This window comes from Sycon ciliatum, chromosome 12, assembly GCF_964019385.1.
Source record: "Sycon ciliatum chromosome 12, ocSycCili1.1, whole genome shotgun sequence".
NCBI lineage: Eukaryota > Metazoa > Porifera > Calcarea > Leucosolenida > Sycettidae > Sycon > Sycon ciliatum.
In genome coordinates, this window is record NC_088654.1 from 17,029,647 (window position 1) to 17,056,017 (window position 26,371).

General features: G+C 50.0%; 1 protein-coding gene across 1 annotated transcript; it reads left to right on the forward strand.

Moving 5' to 3' along the window:
- Positions 1-16,352: 16,352 nt before the first annotated feature.
- On the forward strand, positions 16,353-22,541 carry LOC135828037 (uncharacterized). Its single transcript, XM_065340471.1, has 3 exons — positions 16,353-16,441; positions 17,905-18,035; positions 21,616-22,541. Exons 1-3 carry the CDS (start codon positions 16,353-16,355, stop codon positions 22,539-22,541), a joined length of 1,146 nt encoding a protein of 381 aa, XP_065196543.1.
- The last annotated feature ends 3,830 nt before the right edge of the window (positions 22,542-26,371 follow it).

A 26,371-nucleotide genomic window follows, 5' to 3' on the forward strand; every position in this document is an offset into this window, starting at 1 on the left:
TGGCACGTCTAAAAACGCACAGGGACCGAGAGCGGCACAGCAGAAGCAATGTGGTATAAATTTGTGCTTGGAGTCAGGCGGTGAAGCGGAAATAATATTTTCTAAAGACGCTTATGCATAACTTCGAGTCGAGCAATCAGTATTTTAGAAATGCCAGCCAAAATTATGCAGCAATAATCAAAAATAGGCAGATGGTAAGATGTGTCAATACCATGGCGACAGACGGCGTGGAGGTGGGTGATATGTGATGAGAGAAATCCCATTACTGAGCTAGCACGGCTGTCTAAATTTTGGATCTGGGATTTCCAGGTTAAGTGTTGGTCAACAATGACGCCAAGATGCTTGTGTTTTTCCACGATGCAGAGCGGGGTTGTGGTGCCTGGAAAGGTGAAGGGACTGGTTTCTAATGATTTGATTTGTTACAGCATCTCATAGCACAGTGAGAACACCGGTCAATACAAAGAGAGAGAGGGTGTTAGCCAACCACGGCAAGGAAGGGAGAAGGGGAGGAGAAGAAAAAGGAACCGGCATGGATAAGCAGTGATTGCAACAAAATGAGAAACACAAAATCAAAGTCAAGGCGCGACAAGGCTCTTAAAAAGGAGGAGGGAAGAAAGGTCCTTAGCTTCTTGGGGAAGTGCCAGCCACGCAGAGTACGCAGTGAAAAAGGAAGAGTGAAGTAGAAAGGAGGACTTAGGTTTCGGAAAGGAAAGGGAGTTTCTCGTGCTACGGGAAGAGAACCAGTTGAAACAGTGGAGATGAGGTGGACACAGATTGAGTTTGAGAGAATGGATAAGGGTGACAAGATGTGACTTACGTCTCTTAGACAAAGGGGTAGTGTCAGCAAGGGCATAAAGGGTGGAAGATGGGAGCATGCGGGGTTTTCGGAGGAGGATTTTGAGAATTTTTTTTGTGGTGAATTTCGAGCTTGGCAGCACGGGTTTTGGAAATTCCAGCCCAAGCAGGATCTGCACAATCAAAAATGGGGCGTAGGTAAGCTGAGTAAAAGAGGAGTTTACAAGAGATTGAGAGATGGTAACAGTGAGAAGAGAGGATTCCTAAAGATTAACTTGATCGTTTACATATGTATCCGATGTGGGGTTCCCATGAAAGATTAGAGTCAATGAAAATGCCAAGATGCTTATGGCTGGAGACTATGTCTATAGGCTGGGGGAAAGTGGGATGGAGGAGGGGCGGAACACCGGGCTGAGAAGGAAAGAGCATGGTTTTAGTTTTAGACAGATTGGGCGATAACCGCCAAGACGACATCCAGGAAATTGCACTTTGAATCCCGTTAGCTAGGTTACTCATCAGGCCAGTGATGTTAGGAGATGCCCGTAGGAGCGTTGTGTCGTCTGCGAACAGAGATGTGCCCGGGGCAGCTGCGGGCAGATCATTGACGTATAAGATAAAATGAAGGGGGCCGAGGATGGAACCCTGGGGAACTCCGGATAGTACTATTGTGTCGGCTGAGAACGTCCCATGTACCGTGACGTTTTTTTATTTTTTATTTTTTACTAGAGCCACGTAAACCCGTCATGTGTGAGCCATGAATAAGGGGAGTGGTGGCGTGGTCTGGGATGCTCTGCCGACCTTGGGTCTCGGCTTCATCACAACCAGGCGCGCCAATAGCAGAGAGAGAAAGAGAGGAAGGAGAGAGAAAGAGAGAGAGAGAGAGAGAGAGAGAGTGAGAGAGAGAGAGTGAGAGAGGGAGAGAGAGGGAGAGAGAGAGAGAGAGAGAGAGAGAGAGAGAGAGAGAGAGAGAGAGAGAGAGTTCGCCCAGTTAGGTAAGATGTCAGCCATAGCAGGGGATTGCCGTCTACAGTAAATGATCCACGAAGCTTGGCCAAAGGCCCCCGGTGCCAGACGGTATCGAAGGCCTTGGCAAGATCGAAAAAACAGATCCCCACTAGATCTCCAGCATCCCGATGTCGACACACTAATTGCACCAGGCGCGTCAGCTGGAGGGTGGTAGAATCACCTGTGCAAAATCCGGACTGAGCTGAACTCAAACGTGACGAGACATGACAGTACAACTGGTCGTAGAAAACGCGCTCACAGAGTTTGGAAACACAGGACAGTAGAGATATCGGACGGTAGTTTGATGCTTCATGGCGGGACCCTTTCTTGTAGATCGGTATAACATTTGCTGTTTTCCATGTAGAGGGAAAACGACCAGTGCGGAATGATAGGTTGAAAATCAGACATAAGGGGTATGCTACTGAGGGCGCAAGGGACTTTAATACCAGATTAGTGATGCCGTCTGGGCCTGGCGCCTTGTCAGACGGGAGCTTTCGAATGTAACATCGGATGGCAGCAGTCGTAGTAAAGACAGATGTGAGGCGGTCAACCTCACCCGATTCCTCGGCAAAGGGGGGGGGGGGGATGTAACAGGTTTAATCAAACTTGAAAAGTAAGAGGCCTGGTTGAGCGCGCCTCGACCAGTTATATGCAAAATGTGATAGTATACATGTGGCAATGGCGCCAATGAAGGTGCTAATAGACAGGCGTAAGACGCATGAGGTGCGAGGGAGTGTAAAGTTATAGAGAACAGGGGAAAACTGTTACATCATCCCCCTCCTATGGAGAGGAAGGAGCTTATAACCCAAATGCTCAAGTGGAATAGAGTACAATAAGCGCAAACACGTGCGAGACGAAAAAGGCTTCGCACTGAAGTAACACAATAAGACGACTGAAACTCCATGCAAATAAAGTGTAATAAGCTCAACAAATGTGTAAGGTGAAACTAGAAGTTCAACTGCAAAACTCAGCGGGCAGAAGCCAAGGTTTTGTACTTCTGAAGTGGAACAATGTCATTACCAGATTCATCCAACAAATAATGTTCAGGCTCCCAAGTGGCATCAGAGTAGCCTTGCCACTTGACTAGGTACTGAAGCTGATTCTGCCGGCGGCGGTGACTGAGAATGTTCTCCACCACATAGCGGGCATGACCATCAAGGTCCGTGATAGGCGGAGGCGTAGGCTGTCTCCTATTAGGAATAGCGTTCTTCTCGTAGGCACGGAGTGCCGACACATTAAATACCGGGTGACAGCGGCTGGTATGAGGCAACTTGAGCTTGTAGGCATTCGGGCCGACCACATGGGTTATAGGAAAGGGGCCAAACCACTTGGGGCGTAATTTATGGGATGGTCGGTCCCGAGCTTCAGGAGTCAGGAGGAAATCCCGGTAGACCATTACCAAATCTCCCACCTTCAGCTTTCCCTCGACCCTTGTCCGATCTGCATAGAAGGCCTGACGAGCTTGAGCTGCCACTAGCGCATCTTGTGAGATCTTGACCGCGTCTTGTCTTGCTTGCAACCAATCAGCTGAATCTCTGCCTCCCTGAATAGGGTTGAGGAAGTCGGGTGGTGCTCTGGGATTTAGACCGTAATTTAAGAAGAACGGTGTGTTTCCTGTAGATGATTGAGTAGCGCTGTTGATAGAAAACTCACAGAGAGGTAGGAGCATATCCCAGTTATCTTGTTTATGATTTACAAAAGCCCTCAGCACATCCTCTACTATTCTGTTTACTCGTTCAGTTAGGCCATCTGTCTGAGGGTGATTGGCAGTACTAAATGCTAGTTTCGTTCCTAAGCGATCAAACAATTCCTGAAAAAATGCTGCCGTAAATCTTGGATCACGATCACATACAATACTAGAACTCAAACCATGAAGTCGAAATACATGTTGAATATACAGATCAGCACTTCCTTTAGCGTCAATAGTAGAGGAAGTAGGTGCTAAATGTACACACTTTGTCAAGCGGTCTACAAATACATATATAGCATCATGACCTGTGTCGGTCCTAGGCAAACCCATGATAAAATCCATCGAGATATCCGCCCACGGCTGACTGGGCACTGGTAAATTCTGCAAGAGACCAGTTTTTAGCTGGCCACCTTTAACTCGTTGGCAGACGTCACATGACTTGACAAACGCCTTTACATCCAGTCCCATTCTGGGCCAATAGAAATATCTAGCGAGTCTGAAGTAGGTGCGATCTCGACCGGGATGCCCCGCAGTCACACAGTCATGGTATTCTTGAAGCAGGGCGAGTCGGAGTTTGCTACTCTTTGGAATGCATAACCTGTTCTGTGGTGAAGATCTGAGATAAAGATAACCGGGTGTTTCATTTAGAAGGTAACGGTCGTGCAGATTGTCATGGCTTGAATTTTTCAGTCTCCTGATAATGGGAGCAAGATCCTTGTCGCACTTGTAACCGCTGACAATTAACTGCGCTAAGTCTGGATTAATCTCTAGGGTATGCTCTATGGCATTCAACTGAATGTTAGGAGGATAGGATGACCCGCCTATTTCAGAATCACTGAACAGATCTGGACGGCGTGAAAGCGGGTCGGCAATGTTTTTCTTTCCTGGTTTGTGAAAGACCGTAAAGTCATAGTCAGCTAAAAACTCTACCCATCTTGCCTCACGCTTGGTGAGAGTCGGTTTGGTTCGTAAATAGACAACACCCATATTATCAGTCATCAGGTCAAAGTGGCGGAATAGATAGATTCTCCAGCACTTTAATGCAAATACCACAGCCAACGTTTCCCTCTCGGCCGCAGTATAGTTGCGTTCTGCAGCTGACAGTTTCCGACTGCAATAGGCTACGGGATGCAAATCCATATCTTCTCCCTGCTGCAGGAGCACACCCGCCACGGCAAAGTCACTTGCGTCAGTTTCTACCGTGAAGCTTTTCTCAACATCGGCCAGTTGCAACACTGGCGCCTCGAGTAATGCTGATTTTAGAGACTCGAATGCCTTCTGTCTAGCAGCGCTCCATTCAAAGCGTGAATTTTTTCCGGTGATTTCTTCTAATGGACGAGAGATGGTCGAGTGTCGATCTATGAACCTTCGGAAATAGTTTGCAAAGCCAAGAACTTCCTCACATCAGTTACTGACGACGGAGTTGGCCATGTTTCCACAGCACTTATCTTCTTGGGATCAGGGGAAATTGATGTGCCGTTGATTTTATGCCCCAAGAAGAGAACTTCTCTCACGCCGAATTCGCATTTAGACTGTTTGCAATACAGCTCACTATTTCTAAGTGTTTCTAGAACTGTTTGAAGATGATGCTGATGATCTTCCCAGGTCTTGCTGAAAACTAGAATGTCATCCAAGAATACTACAACGAATTTTCGGAGATGCGGTTGCAGAATAGAGTTCATGAGTGACTGAAAGGTGGCCGGGGCATTAGTCAGCCCGAATCCCATGACTCTAAATTGGAAGTGGCCGAACGGCGTATTAATGGCCGTCTTAGAAACATCCGAGTCTTGAATTCTGATTTGATTGTACCCCGACCGCAAGTCCAACTTGGAGAAATATGCACTGCCCTGGATCGTGTCGAATAAGTCATCAATATTAGGAAGACAAGCTTTGTTTTTGATCGTAATTCTATTCAATTCTCGCCAATCGCACACCATTCTCAGAGTACCATCCGACTTTTTCACAAAAAACACAGGTGCACCGTATGGCGACTTACTTGGCTCAATGAATCCCTTCTCAAGTAATTCTGACAGCTGTGACTGGAGCTCGTCCATCTCTGGTTTCGGCAGGCGGTAGGCGGGTCGAGACGGTGGTCTGGCTCCATCTTCTATCTGGATTTCATGGTCGACTGGTCTCTTCGGTGGAAGCTCATTCGGCAGCTCGTCTGGAAATAAATCCTGGTACCTCTTGAGCAGGTTCTGGATGTCTTGTTGCTCTGATTCCTGGAGTTGTGGCCCGGAACGATTCTCCTCGTTTGCAGCAGTGACCCATGCAAGAAACCCCTCAGCTCCACTCCTCAGGGCATGACGAGCTTGTCGGCCACTGATAAACATGCTTTCCACAGATGGCCGGTCGGCTGTCGGCGGGCTAGCTGAAGGCAATTTGGCAACAAAGGGCTCACCGTCCAACTGAACTTCGTTCGTACGGAAGTTGATGCTGGGGTTGTTCCTTGTAAGCCACGGCTTGCCAAGAATAGCGTCGTAGCGAGTCAGGGGGTACACAGTAAAGTGCTGTTCCTCACTGAAGCCCCCGACTGTCACCCTTAGCGTGCGTGTGGAAATCTGCGGGACCTCGCTGGTCGAGCCGTCCGCCAATGTTACGCTCAGCACTGCTGAGCTTGCATCCGTGTCAAGATGATGCTTTCGAACAAAACTGTCTGCAATGAAGTCATGCGTCGAACCTGAATCTATCAGCATCACTGCACGGCGACCGCCGATCTTTCCCTGTATGCGCAGTAGGTCGTGTTCAGGTTCATTGCCGACGCTGACGTTGCTGACATGACACCTTTCTGCAACGGGACAATTTCCTACAGCTATGGGTGTCTCCGGCTCCGTAGGTTCCTGGAGAGCAACGTCTTCAACCTCCAGAGCTCCGAACCGGTTAGCGACTGGTACCGGCGTGGGTGCTTGGGTCGTCGCCAGTAAGCGCACCCCCTTTCTTACTGGCGACCAGCGTTTGGGTAGCGCTGTCCACCCTCAGTACAGTCTTTAGCGAGGTGGCCTGGCTTCCTGCAAGCAAAGCAGTGTCCCATTGCTCGCAGTTGGACACGCTCTTGGTCCGTCAGCTTGCGGAGGCCCTGAGTCTGACCACGGAAGCTGGGCACGGAACGCGACTCTCTACTGGCTGGTGGCCCCGACGCCGGTGGCCCTGATGACTGCTCCACGGTGTTTGCTGCCATGACAGCTTGCTCCAGGGTACGTGGATGCTCACGCATGACCTGTCGCTGGATGTGCGGCACTAGACCCCTGACGAACAGCAGCGCTCTGGTGTGGTGGTCGATTTCCGGCACTTGCAGGCTGAGGCGAGTGAAAGCAGCAATGTATGCGTCCAGCGACCCGCGCTGCGCTGCGGAAATTAGTCCCATACGCGATGTTTCCTCGTTGTGCCGTGGTCCGTACACATCGCCAAGTGTCGCTTTCAGAGCAGGCCAGTCGGAAAACACTTGGTTAGCTTCCAATGCCGCTATCAACCAAAGACGAGCGTTTCCAGTCAAAAATCCTGCCGCGTAGTCGACCCTCTGTGCCGCATTTGGGAGCGCCAACGACCGTAGGGCCATGTCCATTGCAAACGTCCATTCTTTGAATGTAGCGGAATCTCCTCCAAACACAGGCGGCTCTTTCGTAAGGCGGGGTGTTGGCTCCCACGGTTCCGAGTTCGGATGTATCGTTCGGTTTCCTTGGCTAACGCGCTGAGCGGTCTTGATATCGTTTATCAGCCGAACGACGAGTACGAGGAGCGTAAGCAGAGCGACCAGAACACCTGCCAAAAGCAGAGTAGGAACCATCCTCTGCTACCAGTGTAACAGGTTTAATCAAACTTGAAAAGTAAGAGGCCTGGTTGAGCGCGCCTCGACCAGTTATATGCAAAATGTGATAGTATACATGTGGCAATGGCGCCAATGAAGGTGCTAATAGACAGGCGTAAGACGCATGAGGTGCGAGGGAGTGTAAAGTTATAGAGAACAGGGGAAAACTGTTACAGGGGATGGGTAGAGAAAGGTCATCAGGCACGGCCACTGAGGCGAACTGAGAGTTCAATGCAGTGGCTTTAGCTGAAGAGGTAGTAGCCTGCTGCGTAGAACTAATGGTGAGTGTCGGGATGTCACGAGATACTTTATGATTTTTGAATTTGTTCACGAACTGAAACAGTGATGGGTGGTTTTTGTCCTGCAGCGTAGCTTGTAGACCCGGGTGCTCGAATGAGGCACAGGGTACCAAAACAGAAACACCCTGAAATTGTACCTAAACTTGTTCCGATTTCGTTTAGTTTTCACAAATACCATCAACATACGGCCCGCTAACGGTATGCCAAATTTCAGCGCTGCCCGGTAAACGCTTTTTGAAATACTCGCGACCCACTTTTTGCTGGGTCCTTGATTCGAGGATATGGGTCTCCTGTACGGTGCTGCCAAAGACCTGCTGAATCTGCGGCTCCACTGACCATCTTGCTCTCAAAAATGAAGTAGTAAGTTACTACTCCCTGCCCTCAACTGCCACACCAAGCGTAGACGATGGTAGACCCGTGTGCTTGAATCGGAGACGATCTGACGAGTTTGCTGTTTCTGATTCGAGCACCCAATTTTCAAATAAAAAATCCGAAGGAAATACGACCATTTTACTGCGTACTGTAGCTTGTGTTGTAGCGCACCCAGGTTCTGAATTCCTGCTGGGTGGGTCAAGCCAGACTCCCTTCCCTGTTCCATCGCCTCTCCAAAAGTATATTCTGACATTGTTGAGATTTACAGATGAGAAACCTCACACCTGTCAAATCGTTTCTGATTCGAGCACCCGGGTCTACGGACCGAATGTATCCCCGGTATTTCGATCGAGTCAGACTCTTCACCAAGTTCCGTTGAGATCGATATACATGCATGTTTAGCTGGGTTGGGTATTTCTTAAACACACTGTAGAAATCGTGCTTTGCCTTAATGGCAGCACGGAGGGGGGCATCAACCCAAGGTGGCTGACCTAAACGTCGGCATGAGGGGGAGAGTGGACGCCGGGAGAAGTACCCGAGGTGCTTCTCCATGGCCCTGCTAAGAATAGAGTGGAAAGACGAAAGATAGGTCACAAGAACAACTGGGGGGATAGGTCACAAGAACAACTGGGGGGATACATATTACAGCAGTTATCGAAGAGTTGGGCTGCAATTTCCTTTTTTCCATCCAATGAATAACGGCATCTATGTTGGACTGTAACTTTGCACTAGCCTCGGGAAGAGTGGGTGCTGTCACAAGTAGTGCTGTATCATCGGCATATAGTGACGTGTGTTCCATTTCAGCCAGCTCTTTAACATACACAAGAAAGAGAAGAGATCCCAGGATTGATCCCTGAGGAACTCCAGACCGTACATGCCCTTTGGCAGACAGAGCACAGCCGACACGCACCCTTTGTTCTCTGCCCGTCAGGTGATTACGGAGCCACGTGAAGCAAGTACAATAGTACAATGGATTCCATAGCTCGACAGCTTGTGTAGGAGCCCACGTGTCCATACTGTGTCGAAGGCCTTGCTTAGGTCAAAGAAACATAGCCTGGCATGCTTGAGCTGGAGCGGGTGACAGTGGGCAGTCTCCGTGGCTAACCTAGTGGATCGACCACCCGCTGGGCGGGGGTTGACTTTATGCTGTTTGTTTGACGGGCCAGGCCGTCACCATGTGCACCAAGTGCAAGAAACCAGGTCACCATGCTTCCGCTTGCACAGCACAAGGGCCGCCTGCTAAGTTTGCCAGTGTGCATGCACGTTTCCCGGTCTGTAAAAAGGTCTAAAGCAGTGCGCTGTGACGTCTCTTCCTGCGGCTTTCGCCATGAATGTCTGACCTGCGCTGGGTCCCACCCCGCTAGCACGTGCAAGAAGACCACCGCATCATCCTGACTGACAGCCGCAGCCACCAGCGAGCACTCTAAGCACTGTTCTCTGCCACTGTCTTCTCACAAAATCTTTACCCCCATTAACGTGCAGATATCCTTAGCGAGGAGCTTGATGCACACCCCGATCGCTCATTTGCTTCTGCTGTTGTCGTATCCATACTATTGACACGTGCCTTTTAGGCCTCTACGGGACAAGTATGCCTTATTTAGGTGTCTAATTATTTATCTATCTCCCGTAAACGGGTTCATAATCGTCTTTATTTTATATCTTCACACAAGGCCTGGGGCCTTCCTTATTTGGTATACGCTGTTATTTCCCCACATGGCTCCCGCTCTGTATGCAACAGTTCGTACAGATATTTACTACGGTTTGATACGCTATTGCATGCAGGACCAGCAATCTCGTGGCCATGGACTTCCATGGCCGCAACTAGATACTATTGCCATCACCTTCCTTTTCTCTCGCTCTCTCGCAACTTCGTCTTTACGGCAAGTCACGACTTTCTTCCCTCTCGTTTGATAAGTATCGTTTGATATTATGTCTGACTGCAAGATGTGAGTCTCGATGTGAAAGTATAGGCGTGTGTGTGTGTGTGTGTGTGTGTGTGTGTGTGTGTGTGCGTGTGTGTGTGTGTGTGTGTGTGTGTATGTGTGTAAGTATGTGAATGCGGGTGCTGTACATGTGAGGGCATGGCGAGTGAGTGTGTGACTAGGTGTGGTGTGATCCGAACATTAATATGTCTGATGTGCGAGTATATGTGGTGCCGGAATGTCTAATAATGTAATTGTAGTTACGGCCACCACTGCACGGCCTGTAATGGGATAGTTGTAGATTAGTCATGTCGACGACCGCAGCCTTGGGGTCTAACCCCGGGCCGTCCGGATACGACACTGTTACTGATCACTTGCATTATGGCTGTAAAATTGACTTTAAGGGCGTTAAGCATTCTAGCTTTAGCAAGAACCTTAGATCAGCTTTTGACTACCTTGATGTTAAGGATGGTCACCTGCGGGAAGAGTGCATGTCCGGGCACACACAGCAGGTCCGTTTTCATACCCACCATGTGAGCACTTCTGCACGTCAGGCCTTGGTGTCGTGCCAAAAAAATCGCGTTACTGACGGCATTGACAAGGCCGTCTTCCCTATGCAGTACATAACAATGGACACATTGCGCTACATGTCCTGCAGCATGGCAAAGGAGCTCCGATGTCCAAAGTCGATATCAAGCATGCATTTCGTCTCTGTCCGGTCCACCCGTCTGACTGGCACCTATTGGGCATGCAGTAGAAAGGTCAGTCCTATGTCGACAAGGTCCTCCCATTTGGCCTGCGGTCATCCCCTATCTGTTTAATATGCTGGCAGATGCAGTTGCATGGATTTTCGCCTGGACGACATCATCGGTCTCTGTTCGGAAGCCAGGGCCTATACGCAGTGGTGGGCATCAATCCCTCCAGCATCGAACGGCATTGGCGTATTCAGAGACATCAGTTGGTCCAAGTCCCCAGCCTTCAGCTCTTCACTGACGCGTCTGGCGTCGGTTTCGGCGGGCTCTACAACGCAGCCTGGTTCTACGGCACATGGTCAGCAGACCAGTCAGACGGCCCATTTTGCAGCATTATCTGGCGGGAACTCTACCCAATTGCCATTGCTCTCTTTCTATGGGGTGAACAATGGGCGTAACCAAGAGTAGATAAACAAGAGTGTGCAACACGCGGATTGCGGGATTTTTTGTTGACGTAATCTTTTCTACGACGCACACGCCGCGAGTCTTTTGGAAAGCTTTGCCTCATGCACTTGCTTGGCCGGGCTTTACATGACAAAGTCGGTGCCCAGCACGTGTTCTCACACTGCTCTGCAGCAAATTGCGCGTTTCTCTGAAGAAAAAAAAGGTGACGTCAACAAAACTTTCCGCCGACGCAAGATCCTGTTCCACTGTGACAACGAGGCCATGGGCACAATGTGTGGCAAACTGGCACATGCAAAAACAAGGAAGTGATGGCGCTGACAAGACACACGCTGAAACTGTGTGCAGGTTACAACATTGTTATCCTGATCAAGCACTTTGCTGGCACTGACAACAATGCTGCCGATTCTCTGTCCCTTTTGCAGATGAACCGCTTCCGGGCGCTCGTGCCCAGCGCCAACAAACAGCCTACCCCAATAGTGCACATCTCCGTCAGACACTACAGATCAAGGCCGGCGACCTAATTAGGGACTCAGTAGCCCCAGGTTCTGTCCGCACATACCTGCCAGGGACTGGGGCGTATCTGAAGCTGTGTACGCAACTGAGATGCCAGCCAAGTAGGCCGTCGGTAAATGACTTGCTGGCATTCATCGCCCACTGCGAATCCGGTCACAGATCTAGCACAACCATCCGAGTCTATGTATCCGCCGTGAGGCATTACCTCCTCTGCCATGGTGGGCCGTCACGCATAACTCGGCACGGTAGAGTTATAGCAGCCCTGAAGGGAGCGGATCGTCAGCAATGGCGACACCGCCAGCATGTAGCACCGGCACAATGTGAGTACCGGGCCATCTCCCAATCAGACTCACAGCAGCTCTTGACCGTGATCCAGCGCTCCCACTACTGCGAATCGGACAGGTGCATGCTCTGGGCCGCCTTCATGACAGCCGTTGGGGATTTGCTCCGAGTGAGCCAGTATACTGGCGCCTCTCCCCGCTCCGCTTTGAATGGCCGCACTCTAACCCTGGGTCAAGTCCCACTCACAGGGACTCAGATCAGCATACGACTCCGGATAACAAAGACCTCTCAGCGTGTAACTGGGGGCCAAGCCACCTTGCAGCCATGGACCGGCAGCCAGCTTTGCCCCGTCTAAGCAATGCACAAGTACCTCGCTATTCGCCAAGCAATGCCAACGACGTCACCGCTGTCCATATTCCGAAGTGGGCAATATCTCAAAGCCAAGGATGTGAACTACTGGATGACGAGAGCCCTAGATCCAGGTGTTAGCAGTCACTCCCTCAGGATCGGCGGGGGCTACGGCAATGGCCGGAAGGAATGCTTCAGCTTGACAGCTCCAGAAAATCCTGGCCGCTAGGCTAATGACACGTCCAAAACGTACATCCGCGTGCCGACTGGCTGCCTCTTGGTCATCAATGAGCCGGCTATGCTGCCAAGCGTGCATGCACGCGATGCTGGGCACTGTTTTTGTATCAATTCTGCCAAAAGCACTCTAAGCACTCCGCACCCCCTTATGTAAGAAATTGACCTCTTAGCAGCTTGCCCTATTACCGCATTGTTTTGCGCACTGTCACTGCTAAGCTTACCTGCATGCGTGTAGCGCAGCGTTTGCTCAACCACGGAAAGAAAGCAAGGAAAAAATAATTTTGGCTAAGAGCAGTGTGTATATGCGGGATTGCCACAAACCACTGACTCTTCTTGGGGAAGCAAGCAAAGCCCCTCAGCTGAATGCAGTTTGGAACAATTCTCTGCATGAGCTTTCAAGCACTGGCGGCACGCGCTGCCCAGCAGCAAGACCAGCTGGTCCCAGCAGGTCCTAGCATAGACACATTGTGACCAGCAGCCGGGCCAATGGGCCCCAGCACACAGCAGGACCGTCCGGTCCCAGCAGTCATTTGACTAAATAATGGGCCCCACCACCACACTCCATCATTCACCCCAGTGTCTGGAGATATGTGGATTTTGTAGAAAAAAAAACTACCTGCGCACAGCCGTTGCCCCACAAGGGCACAGCAGCCTTAGTTAGGATCATCGGCCTTTATCTCTTGCACTGCCTGCCATCTACCAGCATTATGACAGAATTTTCTATCTCTTAAACTGTCAAACTTAAAAGTTGGGACTTCGGTGGTATTACCAGTCCTGTAGTTATGAAGCTGGTTGTTCCAAAGAGGAACACACACTTCTTGCCGAACTTGACACTTGACTGACTCACGACTGCCATCCGGAGCACGCGAGGAGCACGTCGCACCTTCCACTCGGCAAACCTGCAAGAAAGCACCACTCCCTGCTCAATACACAGCAGGAAGGTTCTGCTCTACGTTTCGGGAACGCGGCGCAAAGGATCACGCGAACTCTCTTTGAGTTCCCGTAACGTAAAGAAATCCTGTTCTGCTCTACGCTTCACGTAGAGAAGTCACGTGGAATGTGTACTGGGAATTTCCCCTTCCATATTTGGCAGTTTTCTGCATGCCGCTGATCGATACCCAGCAAATCCGTACGCATTTTCTCTGTGTGTGCCACAACATAGAGAACCTCATCTCCGCGTAGAAATCTGGAGCCGAAACACGCGAAGCCGTAGACTCTAACCCAGACACCTTCTCTCTACGTGGTTTCTCTACGTTTCACGTATAGCAGAACCTCTCTACTGTTTCGGGGAATTCACCCCTCATCAGTTGAGCTTGAGTAGGCTGAGTAAGAGTGTGCCTGAAAAGTACATTTATATAGTGCTCTCCAGGCACAAACATCACCAGGGATACAAACTTACAGAGACGCTTCGTTTCCAGCGCGACAAACACCTCGTGAAGCTCCAGGTAGCAGCATGAGTCAGAGTCACTTATGGAGTTGTGCTAAACAGACGTTGAGAGTCAATAGCTATTCACATCGCTGTTACCTCTAAGTTCGGCAAGAAGCGTGTGTTCCTCGTTGGAACAACCAACTTCATGATAATACCGCCGAAGTCACAACTTCTAAGTTCGTATTGTTATCCCTCACGCGAACGTGCGACTAGTTGTTGGAGGTGACAGCATTGTGAATAGCTATTGGCTCTCAACGTCTGTTTAGCACAACTCCATGAACGACTCTGACTCACGCTGCTATCTGGGGCTTCACGAGGTGTTTGTCGCGCTGGAAACAAAGTGTCTCTGTAAGTTTGTATTACTGGTGATGGTTTGGCCTGGAGAGCAGCATATAAGTGGTGCTTTTCAGGCACAATCTTCCTCAGCCTACTCAAGCTCAACTGATGAGGGGTGAATTCCCCGAAACACTGTGTGTTGAGCAGGGAGTGGTGCTTTCTTGCAGGTTTGCCGAGTGGAAGGTGCGATGTGCTCCTCGTGTGCTCCGGATTGCAGTCACGAGTCAGTCAAGTTCGGCAAGAAGCGTGTGTTCCTCATTGGAACAACCAACTTCATGTCTTAAAGTTAAAACTGTCAAATCCTATAAGGGGTCGTCCATAAATATCGAACTTTTTTCACAAAACGAAATAATTTCGTTATGGGGTGGGAGGGGGTTGACCAATTTCGTTTCAGAAAACATTGATTCATGTACATGCCCGTTGTATATGCATGTATGTCAGCATTTTTTACGTTCTGAGGGGGAGGGAGGGAGGGGTAGGGTCTAAACTAAAATAATTCGTTTGGTGAAAAAAGTTCGATATTTACGGACGGCCCCTAATATATAGGATTTTTTGAAAAAAATTCCAATAATCATGACCATGCTTCTGCCCGGGATAAGTTGTGTGCCTAAATTGTATTGTAAGGTGTTAGGACAGTATCAGTAGGTTCTCTACAGAAGTTTTCAAGAGTACCAGTATTATCACTTGACTTATAGGGCCGTTTTGGGGAATGTTTGATTGGTAAGGATCGGGATCGGGATCCAGATCTTAGATCCGTCGGATCCTTCAGAGTCAACTGAGCACTTAAATTTGGACTTTGACTGTTTAAGAGATAATAGGATTAATCCCGCTTTGCGTGGCCGCCTGGTATGAATGCATTGTTGCAAACAATTCGCAGATTACAAAATATGTTAGAAAACACTTGATGCGATGCCGCAGCAGCAGCTCGGCAACCCCAACTTCCACTTGCATGTGCTAGTCCTTTCCCAAGGGTGCTCTTTTAATTCCCGTAGCTATGCAGAAGACGTTACTTCAGTAACGTCTGGCGCTAGCCAGGGTCCACACAGCTTTAATTTGGTGTTTGTTTGTGTGTTTGTTTGTTTGTGTCACGCCTGGCGCTATCCGTATCTGACGGCAAAAAAGCATAGGATGTTATAAATTTTTCAATTCTCCTTTTTTCAGGCATATACTGGGATTCGAACCCGCACTATCGCCCTACATGCATTCCCCCATACACTTCGCATTCATACCCATTCTTCCAAGTTGCGTTACGTTATTATCTTGCGTTTGAAAGCCCTATTTGAATATTGCGGGAAGCTGTATGTGGCCAGCTGTGTTTGATGGTACGGTACGGTACGGAAGACGGTGTCGTATTACCCTCGATCGTACCTGTCCCGTCCCTATCCCCTACCGTACCGTGCCATCAAAGACGGCTGGCCACAATGCATATAACTCAAATAGGGCTTTCAAATGCAAGATCACAATGTGAAACAACTTGGAAGAATTAGTATGTATGCGAAGTGCATCGGGGGATGAATGCAGGGCGCGCGATAGTGCGGGTTCGAATCCCAGGTTATGTCTAAAAAAAAGGGATTTTTTAAAGAATTTATAACATCCCTACGCTTTTTTTTTGTCTAGGTCATCAAGGCAAAAAAGCATAGCGTAGGGCCCTGAGCTTCCAAGCTCTCTCGTTCGAACTTAGTGCTTTTCGCGTCCCTCAAAATATGCTGAAAAAGTGCTCTTTTTTCAGTGAAAACAGGCAAAAGGGCTCTTCTTTCAGTGAAGCATAGCCATGATACATGTTCAGATATGAACCAAGCTGAGAAATGAATACACACTCTTCCATTTATGGGTCCCCGAAAGGCAAAACAGGAAGTATAGTTTAAAAAAAACACTTTTTACAGCATTGTGTACAATGGGTACAAGCTTCACCAACTTGTTGCCCCCAAAAAAGCGGCGTGCCAAGGCCCATCGAGCAGCACTCGGAAACTGTGATCGCATGCATGAGCATACAGATTTTAGCACTTTTCCAGCTAAAAAAGCTCAAAAAGGGCGATATTCACCAAAAAACGCAATAAAGGGCGAAAGAAACGGGCTTTTCCAAAAAGGGCCAAAAAGGGCGAGCACCTTTGGGAAAGGGCTAGCGTATTATTTCGTAACATGGCAACAGTCAAGGTCCAAAAATGTGTCCAGTTGACTCTGAAGGATCCGATGGATCTGAGATCCGAGACCTGGATCCCGATCCTTACCAATCGAACATGCCTGGTTTCCTGTAATCGAAATAGTTAAGCTCAGAACTTTTTCGCGACGCGACGCGTTTCCCGTACGCGACATGAAGTATGAATCGGGCTTAAGGGGGCAGCCTACCCATAAATTTCATACGGCATTCAATTGACCGTGACTTTGGTGTTTCTCAATGGATTTGAGTGAAAATTTGACCACACACTCCTGCTACTATGCTGGCCCTCAGGACATGATTTACAAGTTCTTGCGCCTCACTGACAGGCTTTCCAGCCGGAAAACTCAAATTTCCGGCATAGTGCCACGGTGTGCGAGCCACCCAGGAGCCAAACAAATGCATTTACAATTTTTCCACATTTTCGTGCCCATTCTGTCCGTGCGCGGGACCCAAACCTAAAACAAGTCCAGAAGCAGCCATGGGTGGTGGGGTAGGGCCCCTCAACGTGGCCCTGGAATCTGTCCGACGAGTGGGCGTTCTCTCACAGACTCCCCCCCACAGACCCAAGTCAATTTTTGAATTTTTTTAGGTTTAGCACATGCTACGAGGTCGTACCTTTGATACAACATCCAGTGCTGGGACGTCCACAGCAAGCCATTTCCACAGCACTGCACACCAAATCCAGGATACCCTCAGAAACTGGCAAAGACTACCACTCACGTTCCGCTACTGCCTAGTACTGAATCCTACCTTACTTCTTGACACGACTCAAACTTGCCAAAGTCACTAAATCAACGTCAAGTAAAATAATCAAGCCACATATCTGCAAAGTCATGAGGGTGCTGGCAAACGTCCTGCAGTCCAATACGTGGCTCAAAAACGTGATTTTTGGACTTGGAGCAAAATTCTGCACACTTTCGCGTGTTTCCATGATACGACAAGTTGCGCACGGTCTGCTCACATTCAAATACAGTGCTGCCAACAAATGACAGCGTGCAACAAAAAATCTTTCCTTGCAAGGGCACATTTTAGGCCATAACTCTTGAACGGCAGCCGGTCAGAACGGGACACAATTTTCAGAGAATTTGCAGCTATTCAAGCTCTTTCAACTGACACTCAATATGAATTTACAAATTCGATTTTCAGCGAATTTTGGGTAGTCTGTCACCTTAAAGCTGTTTGGAACAAAAACCTGGCGCGAGATGCTCACAGAATGTTGGTTTGCGTTGCGCAAACCGTAGTTAACCTACATGTCACAGAGCTGCATCTCCCGCATGGAGATGCCGTCCGCGGACACGCCAAAACCGGCTAAGTCTCATACGAGCTCCGCTAAAGTCGTACGCACTGCCGGGCTCCCGCGCGGGGCCCCACGCAAGCATTCGCAACCGCGGTGCGCGTACGGCATGCCGTATAAGCCACCTATCCGCCTTGGGTGTAAGCTCACCCAAGGCCACCCTCGCAAGGCAGGAACAAGTAAAGACATTCACCAGTTGTTTGTTGTGCCTGCCCGCCGCAGAAACTGTTTGAAATTGTCTCTTCTAAGCTTCCACTCTCAGCGATAGTCTTACACCCACCATAGCTTTCTCGCAGGCACAAAGGGAGTCTATCCAGCAGATCGTGGCAGCCAGCGTGGCAGCAGCCCTCAGCGGCAACGCACCGGAGAACGTCACGGAGCACCAAGAAGACGGTATGTTTGCTGATGAATTCATGCACCATACGAACATGGGTTACCCCTCCTGCATTTCGCATATCTCGTTGGAGACAGTCGATCGGATCAGACAAATCGAGTATATAGATCTGGCAATACTGCTTCCGCCCAAATCTATTTCTACCGGGAGTCAGCCCCTAAGAGGTTCCGCATAGACGTGGAAGGGGTACTTTCGGTGTCAAGCGCACCGAAAGGAAAAATTGAGAACCTTGCCACGTGGATCGAGGCATGGTCTATTTTTAGCCTGATCGCCATCCGCGATCAACCTCGCTGCGCCGCTGCACTGATGCAGCACCAAATACGCATGGTACAGGCAGCCGGGAAGTACCGCTTCTCGGCAGTCGTGGACTATGACACGCGGGCATGCCAGGCCCTGTCAAAGGACCCAAGCCGATCCCTGGCGGAGCTCGACACGGAGCTTTTCGCGACGTGTTTCACGGGACAGGCCCTCGCCAATTTCAGCATTTGCAAGAAGGTGGGGCACTTGGCTGGAGCGTGCACCTCGGCCTTTCGCGGCAAGCAGGCGAAAGAGAGTGCAAGCACTAAATCAACCGAAATCTGCCGCCGTTACAATCACGGCGCCTTCAGCGGCCCATGTCGCTTTCGACACGCCTGCCTCTTCTGCTCAGGCTCGCACGCCGTGTCAGCCTGTCTAGCCAAGAAATAAGAGCGAACAGCAATCAGCCCCGGCACCACTTTCTTGCATTCACCCACCCCCTAACACCCCTATGAACATTGCTGCATTACACCCCAACACCCCTATCAATATTGATGCGTTACACACTGAATTGCTGGCGCACCCTAATCCTGCATTTGTTCATTCTCTAATTAGCAATTTACGTGCCGGCTGTCGTATCGGGTTCACCGGACCCCGTGATGTGTCCGTACGCAGCCCGGACTTGTCTTCAGCGGCAGCATACCCCGAGGTCGTCGATCAGTACCTGGCCACGGAATGCAGTCGCGGCCACACCGCTGGCCCCTTCAACGCGCCGCCATTCCTCCATCTGCACACGTCTGGCGTAGGTGTGGTCCCCAAGAAGTCGGGCGGCCACCGGCTCATCATGCACCTGTCCGCCCCCGATGGGAACAGCGTCAATTCGTTCATTGACAAGCCGGCCTGCCGTTTCTCTCTAATTATGATTGACACGATAGCAGACCACATGCGCATGATGGGCCCCGGAGCCCTCCTGTCAAAGGTGGACCTGAAGCACGCTTTCCTACTCTGCCCCGTGCACACCGACGACTGGCCGCTCTTCGGCATGTGGAAGGGCAACTACTATTTCGACACTGTCCTGCCATTCGGCCTACGCTCCGCTCCCAGTCTGTTAAACTGCCTGGCTACCGCCCTAGACTAGCCGCGACCCACAAAGCCACTATTCTGCAGGTCTTCGCAAAACTGGGCGTCCCAACAGCAGACGACCCGGACAAAGTTGTTGGCCCCGTCACCTGCCTCACAGTGCTTGGCATCGACATTGATTGAGCGGCATGGGAGCTGCGGCTCCCAGCCGACAAGCTCCGTACATTGCGGCAACTCCTCGCAGCATGGGCCATCCGGTCATCAGCGTCCAAACACGAACTCCAGTCCCTCGTTGGCCACCTGGCGTTCACCGCCAAGGTCGTCCCAGCCGGTCGTACGTTCACTCGCCGCCTCATCGACCTGTGTTCCTCAGTCACCAGCCCTGCCGCAGCCGTCCGCCTCACCAGCGAGGCTCTCGCCGACATCAAATGGTGGCAGGATTTCCTCCCACTATGGAACGGAAAGGCCCTCCTACGCGACCCCGTATGGTCAAAGTACCCGGAGCTGGAACGGTTCACCGACGCGTCTGGCAGCGGTTTCGGCGGCTTTTACCAGGGTCGTTGGTTCGCGGGCACATGGTCAGCGGCGCAGCAGGCCCCACCGTACACGTCCATAATGTGGAGAGAGATGTGGCCCATCACCATTGCCTGCCCGACTCTGGGGCCCCCACTGGGCACAGAAGAAGATCCTCCTGCACTGCGATAATTCAGCAGTGTGCACTGCCTGGGAGTCCGGCACATGCCGACACGCCGGGGTCATGGCACTGATATGCAGCACCATGCAAATCGCCGCTCGCTACAACTTCTGCCTGCTCGTCCGTCACATCGCCGGCGTCGACAACAGCATCGCACTCTCTCGGGCCCAGTTCCAGTGCTTCCGCCGTCTGGTTCCCGACGCGGAGACTGCCCCATCATCACTCGCAAGTGCCCAATCCGACAACAGATAGTCGCATCCGTCTGCAGTTGGCCAGGCGCTCCAGCTGCCAATTCAAGCTCCCGGCAATCCCAGCCACCACTACGTGGGCGCGCCATACGTCCGTAGTCCCCCCCCCCCCCCCCCCAGCCCAGCATCTCGCATCTCTGCTCTTTTTCTTGTTGTTTTGTTTCCCCTACCCTACTAACCCACCTACAGTTTCCGCTGTGAATGATTATCCATGCCCTTGCCGGGGCGAACCCTTCATGGTCTATCTTACCACTCTGTGTGCTTAAAATGGGCTTACGCGGCCCCATAGAACCCCCTTTTTCTTTTTTGGGAGGAATGGGGGCCGACACCCCGCAGGCCCCGAACCGGCGACCGCTGTACTCGGGGGCGCTCCATATGTACGCGACACGCGTGGCCCGCATGGCGCAAACAAAATAAGGGCCAGGCACCGTGTTGCCATGCTACCGAGGCAAATTGTAGAGGACGTTAATCCTACCTAGCAGGTTGTATGTTTGCCCGTATACAAGGGGCACGGCTCCGCGAGCCTGACCTGCTCGCTGTCTTGTGCTCTGCGTGTATATCCAGGCTCGCAAGCCGCGCGCATAACATCCCGCCGGATGTCCACCTCCCGCCGGAGGATCGCCTGCAGACACCACCGCCGCAAGCAACGCTTTGCCGCCCGCTGTCTATTGTTCTGTGTGTCTATCCAGGGTCGCTAGCCCCGCTCTCATTACATCCCGCCGAACATATAACTCCCGCCGGAGAATCATTTACAGACACTGCTGCTGCAAGCCACGGCTCCGCCGAACCAAGGCTTCGCCGCCCGCCGTCTGTTGTTCTGTGTGTCTGTCCAGGGTCGCCAGCCCCGCTTGCATAACATCCCGCCGGATGTCCACCTCCCGCCGGAGGATCGCTTACCGCCGCAAGCCACGGCTTCACAAGGCAACGCTTACGTGCCACCCCATGCGTCCACCCGCAAGGCTAAGTACCTATGGATTAGGCCAATAGCAGAGGCTCCCACCCCACGGGGCTGGGGGGAGGGGGGCTCTCGGGTCGTATTTGTAGGGCGAACCTCGGCCAAACCAGTACAGGAACGCCCCGCCGAGGTCAGGGGGGAGATCTCCCACTAGCATAATCCACGGGTCCCCTGCTTACAATCCGCAGCCACGCCGCCGGGCCAGTGTGTTCCGGGAAGCGGGCCGCTGTTCGGCGACCCGGCGCAGCACGCATACACCGCAGCTTGGCCGCCGTACCATCCTGCCTGTTTAGGGAACATGCGCGTGTGCGGGCGTATGCGCATGTGCGTTTGTGTTGCATGCGCTTGTGCCTGTGTCCTCCTAGGCTCGCTAGCCGCCGCTCTCTCAGCGCGAGCAGAGCACCTGATTGCCAACTCGGTAGCCACTGGCACACAGCGCACGTACGCCCCAGGCTGGCGTGCATTCCTGGAGTTCATGGGTCGCATGCGCCGCGATGCACATCATCCAGATCAGAACGACGTCCTGCTGTTCGCTGCCGCAATGTCTCACTCAGTCAGCGCCAGCACTCTGAGAGTCTACCTGGCCGCGATCAAATACCACCTCCTCCGCATGGGAGGCCCGGTCGGGGTTACATCCTCAAGCCGCATCAAAGCCCTGCTCAAGGGCTTAGAGTGGGAGAGAGCGTCGCTTCCCAGGCATCCGTCAGCACGCCCTCAGCGCCAAGCGATCGCCATCCACCAGCTGGAGGCTCTCCGCCAGTTCTTGGATCGGTCCTTGTACTCCCCGGCAGACAGACTAATGCTATGGGCTGCTCTGACGACAGCCTTCCACGGCCTGCTGCGTGTGAGCGAGTACACGTCGCTGTCACCAGACGGTCCCGGCGGCCTCAAGACGCTGAGGCGCGAACACCTCCAACTAGCCCAGCAGGAGGCCTCTCTGCAGCTCCAGAGGACGAAGACGTCTCAATTAACAACAGGCGGGAAGGTAGCGCTGCATCGCTACGCTGACCCCGCACTATGTCCCGTCCGAGCTCTGCAGGCGTACGTCCGGTCCAGCAAATGGAGCAATGACAAGCAACCCCTATTCAAGTTTCAGGATGGTCGTCATCTCACGCCGAACGATATCAATGCTGTCCTACACAAAATGCTAGGTCCGAGCATCAGCAGCCATTCCTTACGCGCCGGGGGAGCCACACACATGGCGGATCGAGGCGCACCGGAGTATGCCCTGATGGCTGCAGGCCGCTGGTCCAGCGCACGTACATTCGCAGGCATGCCACAGCACTACTAAGTACTAGAGCATGCGTGTCGCAAGCCACTCGGTACCTTTATTGGAGGCACGGGTGCTGCCAATGGGCGCCACCAAGAGTACATAACCCCCCAGAGTGTGCAACTCCACTATGGGTGCTGTCCCGACAGAATTTCAAGTTGACGTCATTTTGATGATGCAATGCGCACTGTACACCATTGAACTATTCATGTGTACAAAGATTTAGTGTTCCGCTGCCATAGCAACCTAGTAGTACACGTAGCCGTTCCAATGGCGCATGACCCGGCGGGTCGCTTCTGCTGTCCTTGCCTCTCTGATGCGTGATATGTGTACATCATTTGTAATCATGACCTCATACTAGGGCTGAAACGATATGATCGATTAACCGTTTGCTAATCGCTAAGGAAATTATCGATTCTCGTTAGCTGTCACGAACGATTATAGGGAGGTTCTGCTCTACGTTTTGGGAACGCGACGCAAAGAATCATATAGCAATAAAAACTGCTTTATGGCAGTTTTCTAAAAAAAGTTATTGTGTTCTCGTCCATGGACCCCGTCTAAAAAGTAAGAAATTAACGAAATGTGATAGCCGAAAATTAAAATTTCACACAAAACCTCACAATAATCACAACACTTGAAATGCTGCTTTCAACACTAAACTTGTACCGCACAACAATTGGCAACATGCATGTCATGCATGCATAGGAAAGAGGATCACGAGGGGAAAAGGTCTTATTATTATTATTATTAAATTTTGAATACGGCAGTCCCACAAGCCTAGGGCCTTTTACAGGTCTTCTGCATGTAGCTTTTCATTCTGTATGTGATTATTGTGAGGTTTTGTGTGAAATTTTAATTTTCGGCTATCACATTTCGTTAATTTCTTACTTTTTAGACGGGGTCCATGGACGAGAACACAATAACTTTTTTTAGAAAACTGCCATAAAGCAGTTTTTATTGCTATAATTTCTTTTGTTTTTTCTGTCACCAATGGAATGCCCTATATCAATAATTATGTAAATGATGGCCTTCACATCATGTCAATTACACCGTATCATACGCATTGATGTGCAAGCCTTTTCTTGCAGAAAATGGCACTAGCATGTTCTTCTGCGGGGATACATGTGAGTGTAGTGGTGGACAGTGGTGATACTCTTTTTATAAGGAGGTCATTCTGTGCATGTTGCTGTAGCAGAATTTCATTATTATTATTATTTCATTATTATTATTTTATTTATTTTACTAGGGTGTTTCATGACTGTCATAAAATTGTCTTGCCTTTCAGATATTTCAGATTTCCCCACCCTCGATCAGATTTATTTGAGAAATGTAACAAGGTACTTGTCGCAGATGTTTTTGTTGATTCTGTGTTTATAATGGTTTATAATCATGGGTTATCGTGATAAGGTCATCCTGCATCATATTGCACTGAAATCGTAATCCTGTTGATGTCGATACAACTTTTGGAAGTAGTTCAATCTGGTAGTCCACGATTTTCTAAAACAACACAAAGGAGGAACAATAAACATGTATTAAAATGTAAACAAATACATTGCTGAGTCCGACACCTCGTTCCAACAACTACACTGATCCTGAGGATAAAAGGGGATAGGCTTTGGTTGGAGGTACTGAGAGATAAACAAGGCACTCAATAATAATAAAATCTTACACATCTTTTGGTGAATATGAATGATATCCAGTCGAACCTCTTTAGGACGAACACCAAGGGACCAATGGTATTTATTCTGTGAGTTTGTCTTAACCTATTTTATAACCAGTGAATACAATTATTTCTCCAATAGACATACGAATAGATTTCTTCTACAGCGAAAGATTCTAAGCCACACCAACTCATTGACTCGTCTCGTATGAAACAAATGAGTCACTAGAGAGGTTCTGCAAAACGAAAATGCGTAAAAAGGTTCGTTCATTGCCATGAAGTGCAAAACTTCGCAACTTTGGACGCGAAACTTGCAGGGAACGCGAAATGAACTGTCGTACTCGTAGGACATTTCGTGAGATCGGGTCATGGCGTACGTGCACTTGGCCCGCGCAAACTACGAAAATGTGCAGAACGCAGAGTTCGTGCAAAAATTCGTACACACTTTCGCAAGGACTGTCGAGAAACTTCGTTCGAATTTTCGTTTTGCAGAACCTCTCTACTGAACGTTTCTTTAACAACATGACGGCAACTGAAACAGCAACAGAGAAAGTACGATACATGTACAGCACATTCTTGCAGGTACTACAAACAGATTGCAGATCGTAATTCTTGCTTTGTCGGCACGAAACTTTATTTGGGGCAGTGCAATCTCGGCGGTACTCACAAATAATAAATTAAACAGCCCAGACTCAAGTAAACAAATCCAATCATACAAGTACGAGATCTTCACGAGACGAGACTGCACCCATTGGCTTGTTTCGTATGAAGCAAACAAGTTTACTGAACCTCTCCACAATGGAGATTTTCCCTGATATGCGAATTTATTTTGCAAACTCGGTCAATGGGTCCTTGAACCTTTCCCTCCAGATTGGGAACTGCCAACGATAGTATGCCACTGACCAGTGCCTTACTTGTAACGTTCCAATGTACAATGAATATGAGTATTTCGACAACACATTTTAACATACCGGTAAGCCTTACCGTGAACTCGCGTTCTTCGTACACTGTAGACAAGGGCAAAGAGATAAAAATGGATCTAAATCCGAATGAAATCAGCACACGTTTCCGTAAATGAAAGGGTGAGCATAAGCAAATGAATCGAAGGAAACCGGTCAACTCAGAGATCACCTGTCATCGAGTACTGTATAGCAGGAAATTTTCGGGCGGAAATATTTTCGGACAAAGCCGAATTTCGACCTTTCGTACGGATTTTATTTTCGTACAGTGCTACATGCTAAATGCACGTGTTCTCATGCGGTACGCATGTATAGTGTACATAACTTCACAGGAATAAATTTTAGTACGGAATTAATTTTAGTACAAAAGAGGCAGTGTACGAAATCGTACGAAAATAAATTCCGTCCGAAAATTTCCTGCTATACAGTATTCCGTAAAAGGAGGCCTCGGCAGCGGAAAAGCTAAATTATTTAGAAAAGAGATCCTGTCAGCTTTTCCATTATTTATTGCATTCCGCCCAAGATCAGCACACTTTTCGTAAATGAAAGAGTGAACACAAGCAAATGAATCAAAGGGAACTGGTCAACTCACCTGTCAGTAATATTCCGCGAAAGGAGGTCTCAGCAGCGCCGAAACGAAATAAGCCAGGCCAGGAGTCGAAATATCCGAAACAGCTCATACAAGAAGCAGTTCCAAAGAAGGAAGTTCCTTGCGCATGCACATCCGAACACGGACTGCACTGCAACACAATGTCTGCCGTGCAGTGCACAGCACGCGGCTTCCACCCATTGGTAGATCTAATACCGAGCACCTTACGTAGAGATTTACGTAGCCTAAGTGAAATACCGAGCACCTTACGTAGAAAGTTACGTAGCATAGCGGTGTCGTTTTTCTTGCCATGTGAACACAATAATAGAAAAGCTGACAGGATCGCTTTTCTAAATGCGAACTTTCTTCGCGTTCCCGTAACGTAAAGAAATGCTGTTCTGCTCTACGTTTCACCTAGAGAAGTCACGTGGAATGTGTACTGGGAATTTTCCCTTCCATATTTGGCAGTTTTCTGCATGCAGTTGATCGATACCCAGCAAATCCGTACGCATTTTCTCTGCGTGTGCCACAACGTAGAGAACCCCATCTCCGCGTAGAAATCTGGAGCCAAAACACGCGAAGCCGTAGACTCTAACCCAGACACCTGCTCTCTACGTGATTTCTCTTCGTTTCACGTATAGCA

Bases quoted from the DNA above. Each gene is read 5' to 3' on its own strand.
- LOC135828037 (XM_065340471.1), top strand. From the start codon at position 16,353: ATGTGTCCAGTTGACTCTGAAGGATCCGATGGATCTGAGATCCGAGAC. The intron at 16,442-17,904 runs GTAATCGAAATA...TTCCACTCTCAG, and splicing joins TCGAACATGCCTGGTTTCCT to CGATAGTCTTACACCCACCA. The intron at 18,036-21,615 runs GTATGTTTGCTG...GTGTCCTCCTAG, and splicing joins CACGGAGCACCAAGAAGACG to GCTCGCTAGCCGCCGCTCTC.